The 22,970-nt window shown below is 40.4% G+C and overlaps 1 protein-coding gene and 2 pseudogenes across 3 annotated transcripts in view; all 3 read left to right on the top strand.

The window, feature by feature from the left end:
* The first annotated feature begins 291 nt into the window (after window positions 1-291).
* LOC123815527 lies at window positions 292-508 on the top strand (annotated as a pseudogene).
* An 8,647-nt stretch (window positions 509-9,155) lies between these two features.
* ZNF382 (zinc finger protein 382) overlaps window positions 9,156-22,970 on the top strand; it is a 77,173-nt gene continuing 63,358 nt past the window's right edge. Inside the window, exons 1-4 of one of the 3 annotated variants that reach the window (XM_045833804.1) lie at window positions 9,156-9,313; window positions 14,593-14,665; window positions 20,096-20,222; window positions 21,287-21,382. In XM_045833804.1, coding sequence (XP_045689760.1) covers window positions 14,657-14,665; window positions 20,096-20,222; window positions 21,287-21,382 — 232 coding nt within the window. In that variant the 5' untranslated portion in view covers window positions 9,156-9,313; window positions 14,593-14,656. Of the gene's footprint in view, window positions 9,336-14,592; window positions 14,666-20,095; window positions 20,223-21,286; window positions 21,383-22,970 lie in introns of all 3 variants that reach the window. The other 2 variants (XM_045833805.1, XM_045833803.1) reach the window with 2 other exon arrangements.
* LOC123815524 lies at window positions 11,965-13,265 on the top strand (annotated as a pseudogene).

Below are 22,970 nucleotides of genomic sequence, written 5' to 3'. Positions count from 1 at the left end.
TTAATAGATACAATCAACAATTGTTTTTTGATTCATTTTTTAAAAGAATACAACTTCCCCTGTTACATGATAGGAATACCATTTTTTTAAGTTTATAACGACATCTTCAACTTAGTAGTTAATCCAGAACATAAGAATAGCTGATCTAATAGAAAAATTAGGAAAAAAAATAAGCTTGGTTAGAAATTGGAGCAGTGTGAAGAGGAGGTGAGAACGTTCCCTGGACTGACCAAAGCCCACATGCTTCTGAATATCTGGGTCCAGTCCATATGTGCTGCCACCATCACCTTCATGCCCAAGAGAGAGGCTGAAGGAGATAAAGCCAAGATGAAGGACAAAAACCTTGCTCCTCCAAAGCTCTAAAAAGGCCCCTGCAAAGGGAGAGAAGGTACCCAAAGAGAAAAATGGAAAAGCTGATGCTGCCAGGAATGGAAATAACCTTGCAGAAAATGGAGATGCCAAAACAGACGAGGTACAGAAAGCTGAAGGTGCTGGAAACGCCAAGTGAAGTGTGTGCATTTTTGATAACTGTATTTCTCTGGTGACTAAACAGTTTGAAACACTTCTTAAAATCAATTTTTATAAAAATACACAATTTTGTTTTACTTTTTTTAAAGCTATGTTGTTAGCACTCAGAACACTTCATTGTTTTGTTGTTATTGTTGTTTGTTTGTTTGTTTCAGGGAAGGACATATAGTACTAATAGAATGTCTCCAAAGCTGGATTGACATGGGAGAAAAACAACTTTCCCTTCTCATTCTGAGACACTTCCTCTTCATTCCTGGGAGAACAACTCCCTTAATATTGACACGCATTAGCTGCCTTGCCACAAACACCTTGTGGTGTGGGAAAACTAAAATTCATTGACTCCCTTAAGCCCATAGACTTGTTAGGACCTGATTCCCCCCAAAATGGTTACCAGTGTTTTGGCAATCTGGACTTTCCAGTATTACCATTGAGAAGGAACCCCTCAAAAGAGTAGCAGTTCCCGTTTTAGATTATGGATCTACAGATTGATAATTTTGCCATTTTTATTTCATTTTCTGAAACTAAGTCTCGACTTGTGAAAAGTTGCTAAACAATATTCTTAATGTGAAATGTCAACCTTCACTATAAACTTTCCTTGTTCAGAGCACCAGATGAAGACTTCATTGGGTTTTATAGTGGTTTTCTGATTTTGGTAGTCCATTGAAGATGGGAGTTTGAAAGTTATTGTATACTGCTTCCTTTTTTTTTATTGTTGTTCAAGTACAGTTGTCTGCATTTTCCCTGCATCACTTACCCCAACCCCACCTTCCTCCCCTGATCCCACCCCGCCTTGGTTTTGTCCATGTGTTCTTTATAGTTGTTCCTGAAAACCCTTCACTCTTTTCCCCCCATTATCACCTCCCATCCCCCTTCTAGTTACTGTAAGTTTGATCTTAATTTCAAGGTCTCTGGTTATATTTTTGCTTGTTTGTTTGTTTGTTTTGATTAGGTTCCACTTAAAGGTGAGATCATATGGTACTTATCTTTCACCACCTGGCTTATTTCACTTAGCATAATGCTCTCCAGTTCCATCCATGCTGTTGCAAAAGGTAGGAGCTCCTTCTATCTTTCTGCTATGCAGTGTTCCATCCTGGAAATGTACCATAGTTTTTTGATCCATTCATTTACTGATGGGCACTTCCTTGCTTCTAGAACTTGGCTATTGTAAATTGTGCTGCTATGAATATTGGGGTGCATATGTTCTTTTGGACTGGTGTTTTAGGATTCTTAGGATATAATCCCAGCAGTGGAACTGCAAGGTCAAAAAGCAGTTCCATTTCATTTTCTGAGGAAATTCTATACTGTTTTCCACAGTGGCTACACCATTCTGCATTCCCACCAACAGTGCACTAGGGTTCTCTCTTCTCCATATCCTCTCCAACACTTGTTGTTTGTTGATTTTTTTATTATTTGGCATTCTGACTGGTGTGAAGTGGTATCTCATTGTGGTGTTAATTTGCATCTCTCTGATGGCTAGAGATGCTGAGCATCTTTTCATATGTCTCTGGACCTTTTGTATGTCCTTCTTGGAGAAGTGTCTGATCAAGTCCTTTGCCCATTTTTTAATTGGATTTTTTGTCTTCCTAGAGTGGAGTCATGTGAGTTCTTTACATGTTTTGGAGATCAAACCCTTGTCCGAGGTATCATTGGCAAATATGTTTCCCTATATAGTTGGTCTTTCCATATATGCTGTTTTCTTCAGCCATGCAGAAGCTTTGTAATTTGATGGGATGGCATTTGTTTATTCTTTCCTTTATGTCCCTTGCTCTAGGGGACATATCAGTGAAAATATTGCTCTGTGGGATATCTGAGATTTTCCTGCCTATGTTCTCTTTGAGTACTTTTATAGTGTCACAACTTATAATTAAGTCTTTTATCCACCTTAAATTTACTTTTGTGTATGCTGTAAGCTCGTGATCAAGTTTCATTTCTTTGCATGTAATTCCAGATCTCCCAATAACATTTGTTGAAGAGGATAGTTTTACTCCATTTTATGCTGCTACCCCCTTTGTCTAATATTGACTGTGGAGACAGGGGTTTATTTCTAGGCTGTCTATTCTGTTCCATTGGTCTATATGTCTCTTCTTATGCTGGTACCAAGCTGTTTTGATTACAGTGGCCTTGTAATACAGTTTGGTATCAGGTATTGTGATCCCTCCTACTTTGTTCTTCTTTCTCAGTGCTGCTGCAGCTATTTGGGGTTGTTCATGGTTCCATATAAATTTTTTAAATGTTTGTTCTATATCTGTGAAATATGCCATTTGTACTTTAATAGGTATTGCATTGAATCTATAAATTGCTTTGGGTAGTATGGACATTTTGATGATGTTAATTCTTCCAATGCATGAACTGGTACACGTGCCCATTTGTTTGTGTCTTTCTTCATTTCTTTCTTTAGTGTCATGTAGTTTTTTGAGTACAGGTCTTTTACCTCCTTTGTTGGGTTTATTCCCAGGTACTATATTTTTCTTATTGCTATATGAAATGGAATTTATTCCCTGATTTTGCTTCTGGTATTTCATTGTTGGTGTACAAAAGTGACTTTGATTCCTGAATATTGACTTTGAATCCTGCTGTTTTGCCAGATTCACTTATTAGGTCGAGTAGTATTTTGGTGGAGTCTAAAGGATTTTGTATGTACACTATCATGTCATCTGCAAAGAATGATAGTTTGGCTTCCTCCTTTCCAATTTGGATGCCTTTTATTTCTTTTTCTTGTCTGATTGCTGTGGTTATGACTTCCAATACCTTACTGAATAGAAGTGGTGAAAGTGTGACTGCCGCCAAGATGGAGGCGTATGTAGACCACTGTGCCTCCTTGCACAACCAAGAGACAACAACAATTTAGAAACAGAATAACAACCAAAACTGACAGAAAATTGATCTGAATGGAAGTCAAACAACGAAGAAAATAGACATGTTCATCCAGACCCATAGGAGGGGCGGTATCAGGCAGCTGGGTGCAGGTCACAGTGCAGAGAGCAGACAGCGTTGGGACTGGGCATGTGAGGCATCTGGAGTGTGCAAGACCACAGCAGGTGGAACCTGAACGCACAAGTGGCAGCTAGCAGACCCTAGCCAAGGGGTGGTAACTGGCAGACCCAGCGAGGTGGCGATTTTGAAGCAAGGCACTGTGTGCAACCCAGGATCACAGAGCTGGGAAATAGAGCCTTGGGGCACTGATTGCAGAGCAGGGAGGGACTCCCAGCATCTCAGGAGAGGTTCTTGGAGGGTCCCACAGTGTGCACAAGCCCACCCACATGAGAATTGGCACCAGAGGGGTCCAGTTTGCTTGGGAGAAGCAGGGAAAGGGACTGAGGTCTGACAGAGAGCGGAGCAAGTGCCATTGTTCCCTCTCAGACCCCGCCCCCACATACAACGTCACAACCCAGGAACTGGGGTGCCTGCCCTGGTGAACACCTAAGGCTGCACCCCTTATACTTAACAGGCATGACCAGACCAAAGGTGGGGGGAGATGGCTCAAACAGAATTGAAAGCCCCAGAACCAGTACTTTTAATTGACTGAGAGACAGCCAACCTATCAGATGCACAGTTCAAAGCACTGGTGATTAGGATGCTCACAGAATTGGTTGATTCTGGTCACAAATTAGATAAACAAATGAAGGCTACAATAAGTGAAATGAAGAAAAATGCACAGGGAACCAGTAGTGATGGAATGAAAGCTGGGTCTCATATCAATGGAGTAGACCAGAAGGAACAAAAAAACAACCAACCAGAAAAGAATGAGGAAATAAGAATTCAAAAAAATGAAGCGAGGCTTAGGAACCTCCAGGACATCTTTAAACATTCCAACATCCGAATTATAGGGGGACTAGAAGGGGAAGAGGAAAAGCAACCAGTGGAAAATTTATTTGAACAAATAATAAAGGAGAACTTCCCCAATCTGGCAAAGGAAATAGACTTCCAGGAAGTCTAGGAAGCTCACAGAGTCCAAAGAAGTTGGACCCAAGAAGGAACACACCAAGGCATATCATCATTAAGTTACCCAAGATTAAAGATAAAGAGAGAATCCTAGAAGCAGCAAGAAACAAGGAGACTGTAACCTATAAAGGAGTTCCCATCAGACTGTCAGCTGATTTCTCAAAAGAGACCTTACAGGCAAGAAGGGGCTGGAAAGAAGTATTCCAAGTCATGAAAGGCAAGGACCTACATCCCAGATTGTTCTATCCAGCAAAGCTTTCATTTAGCATGGAAGGGCAGATAAAGTGCTTTTCAGATAAGGTCAAGTTAAAGGAGTTCTTCATCACCAAGCCCTTATTTTATGAAATGTTAAAGGGACTTATCTAAGAAAAAGAAGATAAAAAAGCATGTATAGTAAAATGACAGCAAACTCACAATTATTAACAACTACACCTAAAACAAAAACAAAAAGAAACTTAGCAAACAACTAGAACAGGAACAGAACCACAGAAATGGAGATCACTTGGAGGGTTAGCAACAAGGGAGTGGGAGGAGGAGAGAGGGGGGAAAAGGTATGGAAAATAAGTAGCATAGATGGTAGGTAGAAAATAGACAGGGGGAGGGCAAGAATAGTATGGGAAATGTAGAAGCTAAAGAACTTATGACACATGGACATGAACTAAAGCGGGGAATGTGGGTGGGAGAGGGTGTGCAGAGTGGAGGGGAATGAAGCGGGGAAATGGGACAACTGTAATAGCATAATTAATAAAATATATTAAAAATTAAAAAGAGATTTTATTTATTTATTTTTAGAGTGAGGGGAAGAGAGGGAGATAGGGAGGAAGGAGAGAAACGCTGATGTGAGAGAGAAACTTTAATCAATTGCCTGTAGTATATGTCATGACCAAGGACCAAACCTGCAACCCAGGCATGTATGTGCCCTGATGGGGAATTGAACTGGTGATCTTCTGGTTTGTGAAACTGCACACAACCAACTGAGCCATGCCAGTCAAGGCTGAGTTTCCAGTTTCTTATGTATTCTAGATATGTGACTTAAATATTTTTTCAAAGTTTGTAATTTGTCTTTTCATCCATTTAACAAGGCCATTTGCAAAGCCAAAATTTTTAATTATGGTGAACTCTAATTTATCCATTTTTATCTTATAAATTATGAGGGTTCTTTTTTGTTTGTTTTTGGTATCAAGTCTAAGGACCCTCAACTTATTCCTAGGTCCCAAAGATTTTCTTCTATGTTTCTTTTCTAGAATTTTTGTAGTTTTACATTTTTTATTTAAGTGTGATTTATTTTAAATTCATTTTTGTAGAAGATGTGAGACTTTAGATGGGTTCCTTTTTTCTCAATGCATGTCCAGTTGCTCCATCACCATTTATTTCAAAAGTTATCCTGTTCCATTGAATCACTTTTTCACCCTTGTCAGAAATTAGTTGGACACATTTGTCAGGCTCTATTTCTGAGTTTTCTGTTGTGTCCATTGATCTTTATGACTGTCCCTGCCAGTACCATACTTACTGCAATTATATAATAACCTTAATAGTGGAGTAGTGCTTTCTACTTCATTATTTTTCAATTTTTTGACTACCCATGGGGTCTTTTTCTTGAATATAAAGTCTAGAATAAGCTTGTCTGTGTCTATAAAAAGCTTGCTGAGATTTTATTGGAATTATGCTAAACCTATAGATGAAGTTAGAGAATTTATATCTTTAACTCTGTTGAGTCTTCCAGTCCATGGACACAGCATGTTCCATCAGGTATTTTTCTTTCATTTGTGTTATTAGCATTTTATAATTTTTACCATAAAAAATCTGTATTTTGTCAGTTTTTTAACTAAGTATTTATTTTTTTCTTTGGAGCCCTTGTAAATGATATAGTATTTTTATTTTGGTTTCCACTTGCTTGTTGTCAGTATATAGAAATTCAGTTGACTTTGTATGTTGATCTTGTATTCTGTAACCTTATTCAGCTCACTTAAAGACTTGAACCTGAAACCATAAAATTCCAAGAAGCAAACAGTCAATAAGCCATTTGACATCTCTCCTAATATTTTTTTAATATATATATTTTATTTATTTATTTTTAGAGAGGGAAGGGAGCAAGATAGAGAGAGAGAGAGAGAAACATCAATGTGCGGTTGCTGGGGGTTATGGCCTGCAACCCAGGAATGTACCCTGGCTGGGAATCGAACCTGGGACACTTTGGTTCCCAGCCCGCGCTCAATCCACTGAGCTACGCCAGCCAGGGCTTTAATATTTTATATTTGTTTTATATTCTTGTTTTACATTATTTTATAATATTCTTATTGGATATGTCTCCCTGGGCAAGAGAAACAAAAAAAAAGGAAGGAAAGAAATGGGACTACATCAAACTTAAAAGTTTTTACACAGCAATGAAAACCTTGAAAAGGTTTACAAACCAATGAAAAGACAACCTAGTGAATGCAAAAAGATATTTGCCAATGATATATTTGTAATGGATTAATATCCAAGGAATATAAAGAACTCTTACAACTGAACACCAACAACAAAAAAATCAACCCAGATTAAAAATGGACAGAGGACCTTTTATAGGACCTTGAGACATTTCTTCAAAAAGGACATACACATGGCCAATAGACATATGAAAAGATGTTAAGTGTCATTAACTGTTAAAACCACAATGATATCTAACATCACACCTGTCAGAACTGCTATCATGAATAAATCAACAATCAAAAGTGTATTTAATAAAACAAAGTAGAAGCTCAAAATGACCTCTAGCTTGGCTTTGAGATGAGCAACTCCAATGTTTTTCTCCTCTACTGGCTCATCTTTTGTAGCATAGCAAAACTTGTAAGGAAAAGGGAATCATGATATATAGGCCTTTCTTAGAGGCCAAACTAAAAATATGAACACATTCTTCATTACTAGTGCAAACAATAATAAAAGAGAGCCGGGTTAAAATGGAGTTGGAGCTGCTACACCAAAGGAACTGCCTTGTAAGTCTTAGACCTCAAATCTTGGAATGTTAAAACAGGGCAAAATAACCTCTGGACTGGGCATAGGGAACATTGTGTCCCAGAGAACCGTTTGCAAAGATAACAATAAAGCAGTTACTACTGGACTGAAAATTTAAAATATTGTTTAGCATTAACATCATTATGTTATCTGTGCCAATAGAAATGATGTAATCATTTCCCTCCCCTTTCTCATAAATACTCACTCATTGCCTCTGTTTCAGAATCAGAACATTACTTGGCCTTCAGCTTGAATTACTGATTCCCAAATACCTATTCTTACCTGAAGTAAATGCTTTTTGCATCTCACTTTGACAGGTCTTTTATTTTTAGGTTAGCACTAGCAAGCCCTATTATCCATATTAAACATCCCAAAATGGAAGTATGAGAAGGATTGGAATACTGTTGACCTTTCCCTGTGTCATAAAGAGTCAGGTGTACTGAAGTCAGGTGTACTGAAGAATCTGTTTCTATGTTCTCAACAGTTTTCTGTCAACAAAGCTATGAAAGTGTTGTGGATCTACAATATACAGCTTGTCCCCACATAACTTTGAAGGGGAACCTTAAGAGGAAGGAATCTGTTCTTGGTCCTGTCCCTCAGTATCACATTTTCTCTGCCTTGGAGGAAATTCCAGCTCTAAAATTTTCATAATAAACACAGGGCTGTGCTTTTTATTTAGAACTGTCATTCTAGGACTCATATTTGACTTCCCTTTCACAGCCATTTTTGTGCAGCTAGCATTTCTGTGCAGTGTGGCTATACAGGTGAAATGGCAGAAGCATAAAAACAAAACAAACAGGAAAAAAAAAAACCAGTGCAAATAATTTCACAAAATCATGGCACCTACAATTGACTCCAGAATAGGCAATACTTAATGTACTGCATGCCTACTATGTATTAAGCACTAGCCTGGACAGTGGATAAAGGGTGCACTGAAGAAGGCAACAGAGGTCATTCTTGGGAACTGGGGCCTCTGTGGTTAACAAGGGCCTAAGAGTCTTTGACAGGCACAGACTGAGTTACATGGGGATCTTGTCTACAGACTCCTCAGCCCCAGAACTGCAAAAATGCAGCTCTACCCTAAACATTCCAAGATTTTAAAAATAATAAAAGCTAGACCAGGGCAATCCTAATCATTCTCCAGTCACAATAGCGCTTTCACAGGATCACTTGGCCACAGCACAACATACTTCAGTCACAGCCTAATCAGGGCCAGTCAAGGCCTCCCCACCACACAGACACTAGACACCAGACACCTGCCCCCCCAACACACACACCTTACTCTACATACACACATACATTCATAATCACATCCCATGCTGATGCAGTCACACAATCAGTACACGCACCCACAGTCACCTTCCTCAGTACGTGACTCATATAGGCCCAAGAATCTTGCTTCCAGTTGTTGCTTCCGTACTCAAACTCCCAGTATTCTGCACCCTTTCTGAACCCGATCCTGCAGTCACCTCAGTTCACCACACAGACAACAGTGACCGAAAAGCTAGCATAAAACGAACCATCGGTCAAAGTTCATTAGCTTCCCCAGGGCCTAAAAGGAGTGGTACACCCGAGCCACCAAAGCTGGGATTTCTACAGCTCCCAAGTAGCAGCCGAACCAAGTGGTCTGCTGGGAGCTCCAGCTTTGGCGGTAGTGCGCAGGCGCAAAGGACTCACGCTAAGCTGGTGGAAAGGCGTGTGGATCTTAGGGACTCTGGAGGGGGAGGGAACTGGAAGCTCATGGCTCGAAAGTCAGACTAGGGAAGCGGGACCCAGCGGGGAGGCCAAGGAGGAACCAGGAGTCCAAGCCGGACCTGGTTCTTCTGGGAAGGAAACCGGACCCAGGACTGCGGTAACCACACGCTCGGATCTGTGTGAGTGAGACCTCAGGCATGGCCAGTGGGCGCGACCCTGAGGTTGCCAATCGAGTGCGACCTGGAGCGAACTCCGAAGGGGGAATTTTGTGTTTTGATTCTGAAGAAGCACCGTCACAGCGAAAGCGACCTCACAAAGAGGGCGGTGTGTGTGTGTGTGTGTGGTGTGTGGTGTGTGTATCACATGTGTCGGTCTTCTGTCCCAAATAACAGCATTTGGGTGTGTGCTACTCAGTGAGATGTTAGGGAAGATTGTGTGTGAAAAGTGGACGGAGTAGTACTGCCGCCTTTGTCTATTTTGAGATTAGGTGTGAGTCGTATTTGAGGCTGTAGGTAATGACGAAGTGAAAGTGGTTTGTAATGTGATTTTGTGACTTTACCTGGCATTATGTAATTAACGTGCTATCTGAAGTTGTGAATGATATGTGGGTGTTATAGAATACTGGTTTTCTGAAGTAAGTTTGATTGAATATAAACTATGCATGTGTTTGTAATCTGTTATTTTATTTTTATTTTTTTGTGATGGAGAAACTGCATGACCACTGTCTAGTTGGATATGTAAGATTTAATGATCTGAGTAGTTTATTAAGTCTCCCTCCAAAATTGTAACTCAATAACAATTTAGAAAATAAAACAGAGGTATAAGTATTCAAAAGGAAGAGGTAACAGTTATGTAATTCCCAGATGGTAATATTTATGCAGGGAAACACCATATAAACTAAAACCAATGTGTTGAAATGAATAGTGTTCCATAGATAACATGCAGGAAAAAACCAAATTATTTTTACCCATAATTAGCGCTTTCAACACTGATATGTAAGTGAGGTTTCCTGCTTCTGGATGAAATTGATGGCAAGGTTAATAGCTTCAAGGTTAAATGAATAGTGTTCCATAGGTAACATGCAGGAAAAAAACAAATTATTTTTACCCATAATTAGTGTTTTCAACACTGATATATAAGTGAGGTTTCCTGCTTCTGGATGAAATTGATGGCAAGGCATTCTAAGATAATAAAGAATATTTGGTACACTTAATCACAAGGCCAATCTCATTTTAGAAATTAACAGTTATTTTGCAAATTAAAATATTCACTGTATCAGTCAGTACTTCAGACTTTACTTAGGAGAATATCCTTTCTGCCTGGAAGCCTACAGAGTGGAAAGATCAATTTCTTCTCTATTTCTACTAATTTTCTATTTCCTGTACTACTAAAGAGTGTTGCTTACTAGTTAATATTTAAATCAGTTATTCAGAAATTAATAATAAATGATTAATTTTCTATCATTAACTGTGTATATTAAGTAGTGTTAGATGAATCAATAAAGAGATGAAGTAGAGAGGAAGTCCAGATATTCTCAAGAAGATAGATACGTAATATGTGATAAAGATGGCATTTCACATCAATTGAGAAATATGGATTATATGTTATGTAGTATTGCTAAACAACAAGCATGGAAAAAAGTCTTCACAAAACAAAAATACTATTTTTTTAAGAAATTTTTGCTTTTTTAATTTAATCATTTTTGTAGTTTTTTCATTACCATTTAGTCCCCTTACACCCCCCAGCAATCATCACACTGTTGTCCATGTCCATGAACGCTTTAATAGTCATATGAATAGCTAAGAAAAATTATTTGCAATTCTGAGTAGATAAAGGGTTAATTTACTAAATTTTTAAAATGACACTATCAACCATTAGGAAATAAAAACCCATGAGAAAAAGGGACATATTAAAAAAGATGCCATCATGAAAAAGAAATAGAAGCTTCTTTAAACTTATTTTTTTAAAGTTTCATTTATTGATTTTTAGAGAGAGAGAGAGACATCAATTTGTTATTCATTGATTCATTCTTGTATGTGCTATGACTGGGGATAGAACCCACAACCTTGTTGTACCAGGATGGTGCTCTAACCAACTTAGCTGTCTGGCCAAGGCCACCTTTCAACTTTTTAAAAGGACCTTATTCTCCCTCATAATTAGGAATGTGTAAATTCAAATTATAATATTGATATCAGAAATTGAGAAATTATGTCAGCTAGGAGTGCAGCAGAGTGGAGGCTGCACCTGGGGTTTGCTGAGGTTGACTCTCTTTCCCATTCCTTCTTTGGGAGCAAAGCAACGGGAACCCAGAGGACGGGGGCCGGGCAGAGATGGGTGGGGGTGGGGCAGGCAGGGACAGGGGAACCTGCGTAGCTGGACCATGAGCCAGTATCCAGCCTGTGCCACCCCTCCTGGCCCAGCCCTATCCCAACCATTCCTGGTCACTGGTCTCTCCTTCTGACTGATTGCTTGGCTTTGGTAAACCACCACCAGCTCTCTAAAGCTGAGGACTCTTCTCTACTCCAGGCTCACCTCCCCTTTAGAGATGTTTTACTTCCCTCTCAAACAGCCAGCCTTCAAAACTGGAACTCCTGGACCAGCACCTGGTCCTCATTCCCTCCACTGAGACCCCACTCACCTTTAACCCACTTCTTTCTCAGATTGTTGATTCTCTTCCTTAGTTGGAGACTTATCACTTACCTTTCAGATTAATCCCTGATTCCCCCAGCCCCCCAATTTTTTGGCAACCTTGCCACCTCCCTCAACTGGGAGCCAGACTTCCTTTTGACTAACCTCTATAGCCCCATGATGGAGGCTGTGTACCTGATTGTGAATGGTGTGGGCCTGGTGCTGGACATGCTGACCCTGGTGTTGAGCCTCAACTTCTTGCTGGTGTCCTCCTTCCTGGCTTCCCTGGCCTGGCTTCTAGCCTGCATCTACAACCTACCATATACTGTACTGACTAGTCTTATGCACTTGGGCCATGGAGTACTATTTTCACTGCTGGCCTTGATTGAAGTGTTGGTCCAGTTCATTTTGGGGGGCTTTCAGGCCTTGTGTACCCGGCTATACAGCTGCTGCTCAGGCCTGGAGAACCTAAAGCTTCTGGGACACCTAGCCTCTCATGAAGCATATTCTGGGGAGCCAGAATATACTGCCCTGAGGTATCCTCGGTATGGTTTCCAATGGCCATGCTTTGCTGTGTCAGGCCTGTGACATCTGTGCCATTGCCATGAGCTTGGTGGCCTACATGATCAACAGCCTGGTTAACATCTGCTTCATTGGCACTCAGAATCTCTTCTCCCTATTGCTGGCCCTGTGGGATGCAGTGATGGGACCACTGTGGAGGATGATGGACATTATGGCTACCTTCATAGCTTACATTTCCAGCAGTGCGGTAGCCATGGCCATCCTTCTCTGGACCTCCTGCCAACTAGCACTGGAACCCCTGGCCTCAGCTGCCCACTTCTTGGCCAACTTTGTGCTTGTCAGTCTCACTGGCCTGAGTTGCTGGCTTGCATGCTGGCAGTAACAGTGACCATGTTGTACCCAGATCTCACCATGAGGCTGGCTACCTGGGCACTCAGCCAGCTCCATGCCCAGCCATCCTACCACCAGCTTCAAGAGAATGTTGTGAGGCTGTCTCACCTAGCACTGGGCTTGGATACTTGGTGCCAATTCTGGAGCTGCAGCCTGCATCTGGCAAGCTGGCTGAACTGGGGAGGGGCACCTGGGGCTTCCCAGGTTGTCCCTGGGAGGGTGCCCTCAGCCAGTGTCCTGGCAACAGGACACTTCCTGAAGCAGGGACCAGATCAGAGGCAGAAAAGAAGGAAGTCAGAATGGCCAGAGTAACAGCTGCCTAGGGCAGGGAGAGACTCAACAAGGAGGAGCCTACAGGTGGTCAAGACCCATGGAAGTTGCTGAAGGAGCAGGAGTGGAATAAGTGCGTTATCTGCCAGGACCAGAGCAGGACAGTGCTGCTTTTGCTCTGTTGGCACCTATGTCTCTGCCAGGCCTGCACTGAAATTCTGATGCGCCACCCAGTCTACCACTGCAACTGCCCACTCTGCCTCTAGGACATTCTGCAGACCCTCAGTGTCTACCTCTGAAAACTCCCACCCTCCTTGCCCACTTCTCCAGCTCCATGTTTCTCACAGGCACCTGTGTTAGGACAGCATTAACACCTGATCTCTTGGTCCTGGCTTGAATCCTCTTCTTCCCCCATGGCTGTCATGCTAAACCTCCAAGTCATACATCCAGGACATTGAGATGGGATACCCTGGAAGACTGTGACTTGGATGGGGGCAGGGTAAAAGCTTCTCTTGACTCTGCGTCCCTGTGACGTTGAGGGTGTGTCACTGTGCCAGACCCTGAGACTGTTTGCTGTGGACACCTCGCCAGTTTGCCAAGGCCTACCCAAATGCCAGCCTCTGGGGCTCCCCATCTCTGCTTGTTTTTTTCTGTTGGGGATTTGCAGGTCCTCTCCCTGCAAATCCCCTTTCCACTGCCTCCCCATCTTTTTCAGCCACAGCACATCAGTGTCATTTGGGATTTTTAGCAACTCAAGGGCCTTGGAATGATCTTGAATCTTTGCTTTCAGGCAGAGTTCTTGTGCCTGGTAGGTTTTGGGTGTCCTTAGAGCTACCAGTTTTGCCTGTCATGATCTTATAAGGCACCTTCCCAACATGATCCAACAGCTGGGGGGAGTTTATCCCTGAGGGTGGGGCATGTATCTACATCTGGCTTTGGGACAATGAACCCTCACCCCAGCTCCACTTGGGAGCCTCAAGAGAGAGAACCAGACTTCTATTTCTATTCACTCCCTTTCACTCCCCACATCACAGAAAAATGGCATTCCCCTTGTTTGTCTCTCCCTGGCATTGGGGAGGGTAGATTATGTACACTTCACTAGGGTCCAAACACAGTAGGGACCAGGACCTAGGAGCATTCAGTTCCCTGAGGGGTCTCCTGGCCCAGTTTCCAGGGAGTAAAGTTTTGCTTACAACTGACAAAAAAAAATTGTGTCAGCTAGCAGCATTCATCAAGGTGTAGGGAGGGAGGTATTCTTATGCACTTCTGGTGGCAGTGGAAATTGGTAGAAAGTACATGAAGAATAATTTGGAAATATATAGTAAACCCATCCAATATAGGAGATGAAGGTAGATCTGTAGAGGGAAAAGAACAATGTTCTCTCTTTCCAGCCACAAGAGTCCAGAATTTATTCTATCCAAAGAAATTAGGTTTCTGGTGTTGATGAGAGAGCAGGGTTTGCCCAATTTTCCCATTATTCTATGTCCTGGATTTGTGTGGGATATACAGAGTGGATAAATGCTGAAACAGTGAAGTTGATGTAGATTTAACTGAGTTATTCTGGGAGATCTAAGTCAAATATGGTTTCACATCGTTCCTTGTATCTTTCTATCTCTGCCTTCCAAGGACTCTTCCCTTTCCAAAAGAAGAGTTCAGAAGAGAAGGTTCATCTCTTGCAAATTTCACAGATATGTCTCAGGTAAGATGATGTTTCTTCTTTTTCTGAAATAACATGTTTTCAGGTTATATGATCATTTATTTCCCCATCCTTAATTTTCCTGGATGTTGAGACTTGCTTCCATGAAACCAGTCTCCAGTAGGACCCAGGTTGGGTAAGGCAAGTAAGTGGCCCAGGTGCAAAATTTAAGGAGTACTTTTAGAGCTGTGCATCCCTAAATTTTGCACCATAGGTGACTGACTGGCCTGCTTCACTCTAGTTGCAGCCCTGTTCCCAATTTCTCTTATTCCAACCAGAAAAATTTAAGCCTTCCCTAAGTGTACCTTCTAGTTATAGAAGGTACTCCTAGTGTTCACATATAAAGTTTGTATATCATCATCATTTCCTTCCTGTCTTCTCAAATAAGTACTGCTGGAACAGAAATGTATTATCTTGATTTAAATGAGAATATATTACTTGAATAAATCTAGTCTACACACTGATTTGGGATCTAAGTTGTAAGGAGTAAAGGTGCAGAAATGGAAAAACCTTGATTATCCCTACTGACCTAGGTTTTGAAGTTAATGGACCACATTATTAGTTTATGGTAAGGTCTCCTGTTTTGTGAGGCTTTCAGGATAGAGATTTACTTGCAAGCTTCTCAGAAAACTGAGATTTTGCATATCTCCTTTCTAATTCTCTTATTTTATCTATGTCTTCCTGCAATTTCTACAAACTGTGGCCTGCCAGTGAAAACCTTTTCAGTATTGCAGTGCTGTTATAATTATATTTTTAGTTTCTTCTAATTTTTATATATGGGTACAAGAGAAGGAAATGCATATGCTAGCCCATTCTTGAAATATTCTACTCTTGAATAAAAGGTGGACCATTGCCTTATTTTCATTTTTCTTTCAAAAATTTATCTTCATTAATCAATCTTTAAAATATTGGTTTTCCAAAGATTCTAAGTGATATTTTCTCTTCACAGTCTGTTTTTCTCTGTTCACAATCAGATTAACTCTAAAGGTTATATTGATGTGATCCTAGTGACTCTCAATGCCTCTCTCCATCCTAGAACCTCATATCCAACCTCCAATAGCTATCACCACCTATATGTTCCATGGTCACTTCAAACACATTTCCAAGGCTTACCTCATTACCTTACTTACAACAGTTTATACTTTCTTCTGATTACCATTTCCATCTCCTAGTTCCAACACCTACCCAATTGCTTACGCAGATAACTGAAGAGCCGTGCCTCTCTTTTTCCACTCTACAACCAATTTATGACCAATTCTTGTGCAACTCATTATAGCAACCAGTGGTCCCTGTCTAGACCACTAATAACACCAAATCTATGAAACATCTCTAACTGTGATTGCTTAATTGTTTTTCTCACCTAACGTATCTCAAGCTTTCTCTAGTCAGAGTATTGCCTCTACCCCTAATTAGTGTGGCTCATTTGGTTGGGCGTCATCCCACAAAATAATAGGTCACTGATTTGATTTCTAGTCATCACATATGCCTGAGTTGTGGGTCAGTCCTTGGTTGGGGCATATGAGAGAGGCAGTTGATTGCTGTTTCTCTCTTATACCCATGTTTCTCTCCATCTCTTTCTCCCTCCCTTCCCCTCTCTCTAAAAATAAATATTAAAATCTTTAAAAACATAAGTAAAATCTTTAAAAAAGACTATTGCCTCTAAAGTATAAAATTTATCACATATGTGTTGACTTAATATTTTTTCATTTTCTTTTTACTCCATAAAGCAGCAGACCTAAAGTGGAGTTTGTATTACAGTGGAATGTACAAGACAGTATACTGAATGGGAGGAAAATATTACAGTTTACATTCAGGAGCAGTAGTCATTAACAATGTGGATTGCCATTAATGCCTACTGATGATTTATTTTTAAAATATATTTTATTGATTATGCTATTACAGTTGTCTCATTTTCCCCCGTTCACTCCCCTCCACCCTGCATACCCCCTCCCACCCACATTCGCCCCTTTAGTTGATGTCCATGGGTCATACATATAAGTTATTTGGCTTCTACATTTCCTATACTATTCTTACCCTCCCACTTTCCATTTTCTACCTACCATCTATGCTACTTATTCTCTATATCTTTTCCTCCTCTCTCCCCTCCCACTCCCCTGTTGATAACCTTCCAGGTGATCTCCATTTCTGTGGTTCTCTTCCTGTTCTAGTTGTTTACTTAGTTTGCTTTTGTTTTTGTTTTTGTTTTAGGTGTGGTTGTTAAAATTGTGAATTTGCTGTCATTTTACTGTACATGTTTTTTATCTTCTTTTTCTTAGATAAGTCCCTTTAACATTTCATATAATAAGGACTTGGTGATGATGAACTCCTTTAACTTGATCTTATCTGAAAATCACTTTATCTGTCCTTCCATTCTAAATGATAGCTTTGGTGGATAGAGTAATCTTGCATGTAGGTCCTTGCCTTTCATGACTTGGAATACAGTGATCTCTCACCTATTGCAGGAGTTACATTCCAGAGACCCCCAAAATAGGTGAAAATCCATGAAGTAGCGGCATTGTATTTATTTTATTATTTATATATTTTTGAAAGCTTTATAAACCCTTCCCACACTCCTATAAACCTTTCCCACACTCTTATAAACACTTCATATGCTCTTAAACACTTTCTATGCTTTTAAACCTATGTAATTTTAACAGCATATACAATTCTATATGGGTACTCACCAGTGAAGTATACAGTCGTCCCTTGCTATATTGTGTTTCACTTATTGCAGCCTCACTGTTAACCCGCAGTATTGTGAAGCCGCAATAAGTGAACTGCGATGTAGCGAGGGATGACTGTACTTCTTTCCAGCCCCTTCTTGCCTGTAAGGTCTCTTTTGAGAAATCAGCTGACAGTGTGATGGGAACTCCTTTGCAGGTAACTGTCTCCTTTTCTCTTGCTGCTTCTAGGATTCTCTCCTTCACTTTTATCTTGGGTAATGTAATTCTGATGTGCCTTGGTGTGTTCCTCTTTGGGTCCAACTTCTTTGGGACGCTCTGAACTTCCTAGACTTCCTGGAAGTCTATTTCCTTTGTCAGAATGGGGAAGTTCTCCTTCATTATTTGTTCAAATAAGTTTTCCACTTGTTGCTCTTCCTCTTCTCCTTCTGGTATCCCTATAATTCAGGCGTTGGAACGTTTAAAGATGTCCTGGATGTTCCTAAGCCTCTCCTCATTTTTTTTTTTGAATTCTTGTTTCTTCATTCTTTTCTGATTGGATGTTTCTTTCTTCCTTCTGGTCCACACTGTTGATGTGAATCCCAGTTTCCTTCCCATCGCTATTGGTTCCCTGTACATTTTCCTTTATGTCACTTAGCATGGCCTTCATTTTTTCATCTAACTTGTGACCATATTCAACCAATTTTGTGAGTATCCTGATTACCAGTGTTTTGAACTATGCATCTGATAGGTTGGTTATGTCTTCATCACTTCGTTTTATTTATTTATTTTTTTGGAGCTTTGATCTGTTCTTTCATTTAGGCCATTTTTTTTGTCTTGAAATGCCTGTTACATAATGAGGGGTGGAGCCTTAGGTATGCACCTGGGGTGGGTAACCCATGTGGCTGTGTTGTGATACTGTATGTGGGGAAGGGGTCCGAGAGGGAACAAGGTGCTTGCTCTACTCTCTGCCAATTTCAGTCACTTCCCCCACTTCCCACAAGCAAATTGGGCACTTCTGGTGCTGATTTCCAGGTGGGTGGGTTTGTGTATGTTCTAGGACCCTGTGGGTCTTTCCAACAAACTCTCCCATGAGGCTGGGAGTTTCTCCTGCTGCTGCCTTAACCCCCACAGGAGTTTTTAATGAGTGGTTTGAGGCTTTATTTCCCCACACTGGGGCCCTGGGTTGTGGAGTCTGTCTCCCTACCCAGTCATTTCTCCTGGTTTATCTGCGCACGTATGTGGGACCACCCAGTCTGCCAGCTGCTGCCTTGCCAGGTCTGCCCGCTGTTGCCTTGCTGGCCAGCTGCAGCCTTGTGCACCCCACTCCACAATCCGCAGCCTTACTGGGTCTGCCAGCCAGCACCTTGCTGGCCCTGGTCCTCCAGCCACTGCCTTGCCTCGAGTCCTCACCACCTGGCTGCCTGTCTCTGCCCCTCCTACTGGTTTGGATGAATATGCCTTCTTTTTTTTTTTGACATAATATTTTTTAATTTTTTAATTTTTAAAGATATTATTTATTTATTTTTAGAGAGGGAAGGGAGGGAGAAAGAGAGAGAAAGAGAAACATTAATGTGCGGTTGCTGGGGGCTGTGGCCTGCAACCCACACATGTGCCCTGACTGGGAATCGAACCTGCGATGCTTTGGTTTGCAGCCCATGCTCAATCCACTGAGCTACGTCAGCCAGGGCTTGAATATGTCTTCTGTAACTCCTTGCTTGTTGGACTTCCATACAGTTTGATTTTCTGTCAGTTCTGGTTGTTTTTTGTTTTTAAATTTGTTGTTGTCCTTCTTTTGGTTGTACAAGGAGGCACAGTGTATCTACCTAAGCCTCCATCTTGGCAGGAAGTCCTGCCTACGGATAATTTATAAATAAATACTAATTTCTCTGTAGTGTGTTCAGTACATTTTTAAGACCATTTCTGTATAGAAAAAAATCCATACTGTTCCATAAATATATCCACTGCCTACTTCCATATACCTTTTTCTTCTTAGGGCTCAAATACTCTTCCTTTCAGATTGTATTTATTTATTTTTAGAGAGAGGGAAAGGAGGGAGTAATGGAGGGAGAGATACATTGATGTGTGAGAGAAACATCTATCCATTGCTTCTTGCATGCATTCAGACTGGGAACCAAACCTGCAACCCAGACATGTGCCCTGACCAGGAATCGAATTGATGACCCTTTGCTTTGCAGAATGATGCCCAACCAACTGAGCCACACTGGTCAGGGCTCAAAGACTCTTTCTTAACAAACTGTGTGTTTTGCTACTTCCTGAATTTACTACCTGGTTTTTCTCTCCCCATGAATTTTAAAAGCTGATGCCTGTATTCCTACAAAACAAGTTCATTGTGAATTCAAAATTTTTATGTACTCAATGAAGACTTGGAATACAAAATGAAATTTTTCTTCACTTTGTAGCACTTTTCTTTGTGCATATTTCTGTTCTTGCATATGTGATATCTATTGAGTATATGTCTTTATATGCAATACCTCTCTCTTAGATTGTAACTTCTTGTTATTGTGGTCAGAGTTATATTCATTTTGGTCCACCAGGCAACTGGTCACATTCAAGGCAAATAGTATGTTCTTATGTATTTTTAGCATGAGGTAAGTATATACAGATGAATGTATTTTCAAGAGAATGTCTGCAATGTAAAACAAAATAAGAAAACTAGTTTGACCACTGATCATGGTCATAACTAGGTCTCCAATATCTAGTTTTCATTAGTTTCAATCACTTTACGATTAACTGGAGTATGTTCTTACAGGGATCAGTGTCATTCAAGGATGTGACTGTGGACTTCACCCAGGAGGAGTGGCAGCAACTGGACACGGATCAGAAGGCCCTATACAGGGATGTCATGTTGGAAAATTATTGCCATCTTGTCTCTGTGGGTAAGAAAAACCCCTTGAATCTTTTAGTGTCAACATCTCCTTTCAAGAGTTTCTGAAACTTAATGGATTTGAATTTCAGGGACTAGAGGTGATGAATCTCTTTTTGTTAGCAGAAAGATATGGCTGCGTTCTCACTTGCCTAATGCAAGGTATTAACTTGCATGGTATATGAAGGTATATATATGAATGTATACAGGTCTGCTACCTTGAAGCTATCTTCCTCTTCCTTCAATGGTTTTTAAGCCCAAGGAGGTTAGATTAAGTCTCATTAAAAATTTTTTATTGAATTTAATGGGGTGACATTGGTTAATAAAATTATATAGGTTTCAGGTATACAATTCTATAATATATCATCTGTATATTGTATTGTTTGTTCACCACCCCAAGTTAAGCCTCTTTCCATCACCATTTATCTCCCCTTTACTTTTGTCTACTGCTCCCTACCTCCCTTTCCCTCTTGTAGTCACCATATTATTGTCTGTATCTGTGAGTTTTTCTTTGCTTAATTCCTTCACCTTTTTCACTCAGCTCCCCAACCCCTTTCCCCTCTAACAGTGGTCACCGCCTGTTCTCTGTATCTATGAGTCTGTTTCTACTTTGTTACTTTTGTTCATTAGATTCTACATATAAATGAAATCATATGACACTTGTCTTTTTCTTGCTGTCTTATTTCACTTAGCATAACACTCTCTAGGTCTTTCCATGCTGTCATAAAAGGTAAGATTTCCTTCTTACTCATTCCATTGTGTAAATGTACCACAACTTTTTATCTTCTCATCTACCATCTGATGGACTCTTGGGCTGCTTCCAAGCTTTGGCTATTGTAAATAACTCTCTAATGAATATAGGGGTGCATATATTCTTTCAAATTAGTGTTTTGGATTCCTTTCAATAAATTTCCAGAAGTGGAATTGCTGGATCATAAGGTAGGAATCATGCCACCTGGTATCAAACTACATTACAAAGCTAAGTAATCAGAGCAGCATGGTACTGACATAAAAACAGACATAGATCAATGGAACAGAATAGACAGCCCAAAAATAAGTCTTATTTTTTATCATTAGGGTTTCACATGACTAAGCCTGATATGATCCGCAAGTTGGAAGAAGGAGAAGAATTGTGGACAACAGAGAGAATTTTTCCAAGTCAGGGCTATCTAGGTGAGTCTGTACAGGTAAAGACCAGTTGACTCAGGTAGCTGACACCTTTGAATGTTTTTAGGGATATGTATGTTTTTTAATTGTGGTAAAATACATGTAACATAAATTTACCGTCTTAACCATTTTAAGCATATAGTTCAGTGGCATTAACTACATTTATATTGTGTTGTGCAACTAGTATCACCATCCATCTCTAGAACTCTTTCTATCTTTTATAAGTGAAATTCTGTAATCATTAACAATAACTGTTATCCCACTTTGTCTCTGGCAACGACCATTCTACTTTCTGTCTCTGAATCTGATTACTCATAGGTATCTCATATAAGTGGAATGACATGGTATTTGTCCTTTTTGTGACTGGCTTATTTAACTTAACATAATGTCCTTAAGGTTCACCCATGTTGTAGTATGTATTTCCTTCTTTTTAAGGCTGAATAATATTCCATTGTATGTATATACCACATTCAGCTTATCCATTCATTTTTCAGTGCACACTTGGGTGGCTTCTACTTTTTGGCTTCTATGAATAATGCTGCTATGACTGCGGGTGTACAAATATCATTTGAGTCATTGTTTTTAGTTCTTTTGGATATGTAACCGGAAGTAGAATTGGTAGATCTTATAGCTCATTGGTTTAATTTTTTTTAAAAATTTTTCTGGTTGTTCAGTTACAGTTGTCCCACTTTTCCACCATTGCTCTCCCCTGACCCTCAAACCCCATCACTCCCACACTCAATCCATACCCCATTGTCCTGGCCCATGGGTCCTTTATAAATGTTCCTTGATTTGCCCCTTCTACTTCTTTCCCCCATTATACTCTTCCCCACCCACTCTGGTTACTGTCACTTTGTTCTTTATTTTAGTGTCTCTGGTTATATTTTCCATGCTTGTTTTATTGATTAGGTTTCATTATAAGTGAGGTCATATGGTATTTGTCTTTAGCACCTGCTTCACTTAGCCTAATACTCTGCAGTTCCATCCATGCTGTTGCAAAGGGTAGGCGCTCCTTCTTTTTTTCTTCTGTGTAGTATTCCATTATGTAAATGTACCATGGTTTTTTGATCCACTCATTTACTAATGGGCGCTTAGGTTGCTTCCAACACGTGGTTATTGTAAATAGTGCTGCTATGAACATTGTGATATATAGGTTCTTTTAAATTGGTGTTTCAGGATTCTTAGGGTATATCCAAGCAGTGGAATTGCCAAGTCAAGAGGTAGTTACATTTTTAGGTTTTGAGGAAATTCCATACTGTTTTCCACAGTGGCTTCCCTAATCTGCGTTCCCATCAACAGTGTATTAGGGTTCTCTTTTCTCCACAACCTCACCAGCACTTATTGTTTGTTGATTTGTTTATAATGGCCATTCTGATTGGTATGAAGTGGTATCTCATTGTGGTTCTCATTTTCATTTCTCTAACGGATAGTGATGCTGACCACCTTTTCATATGTCTCTGGGCCCTCTGTATGTCGTCCTTGGAGAAGTGTCTGTTCAGATCCTTTGCCCATTTTTTAATTGAGTTGTTTGTCTTCCAGGGGTGGAGTTGTGTGAGTTCTTTATATATTTTGGGGTCAAACTCTTGTTTGAGGT

Source organism: Phyllostomus hastatus, unplaced genomic scaffold (assembly GCF_019186645.2).
Source record: "Phyllostomus hastatus isolate PE091 unplaced genomic scaffold, TTU_PhHast_1.1 phas_contig_194, whole genome shotgun sequence".
Classification (NCBI taxonomy): Eukaryota; Metazoa; Chordata; class Mammalia; order Chiroptera; family Phyllostomidae; genus Phyllostomus; species Phyllostomus hastatus.
This window is presented reverse-complemented; position numbering and strand designations above follow the sequence as displayed.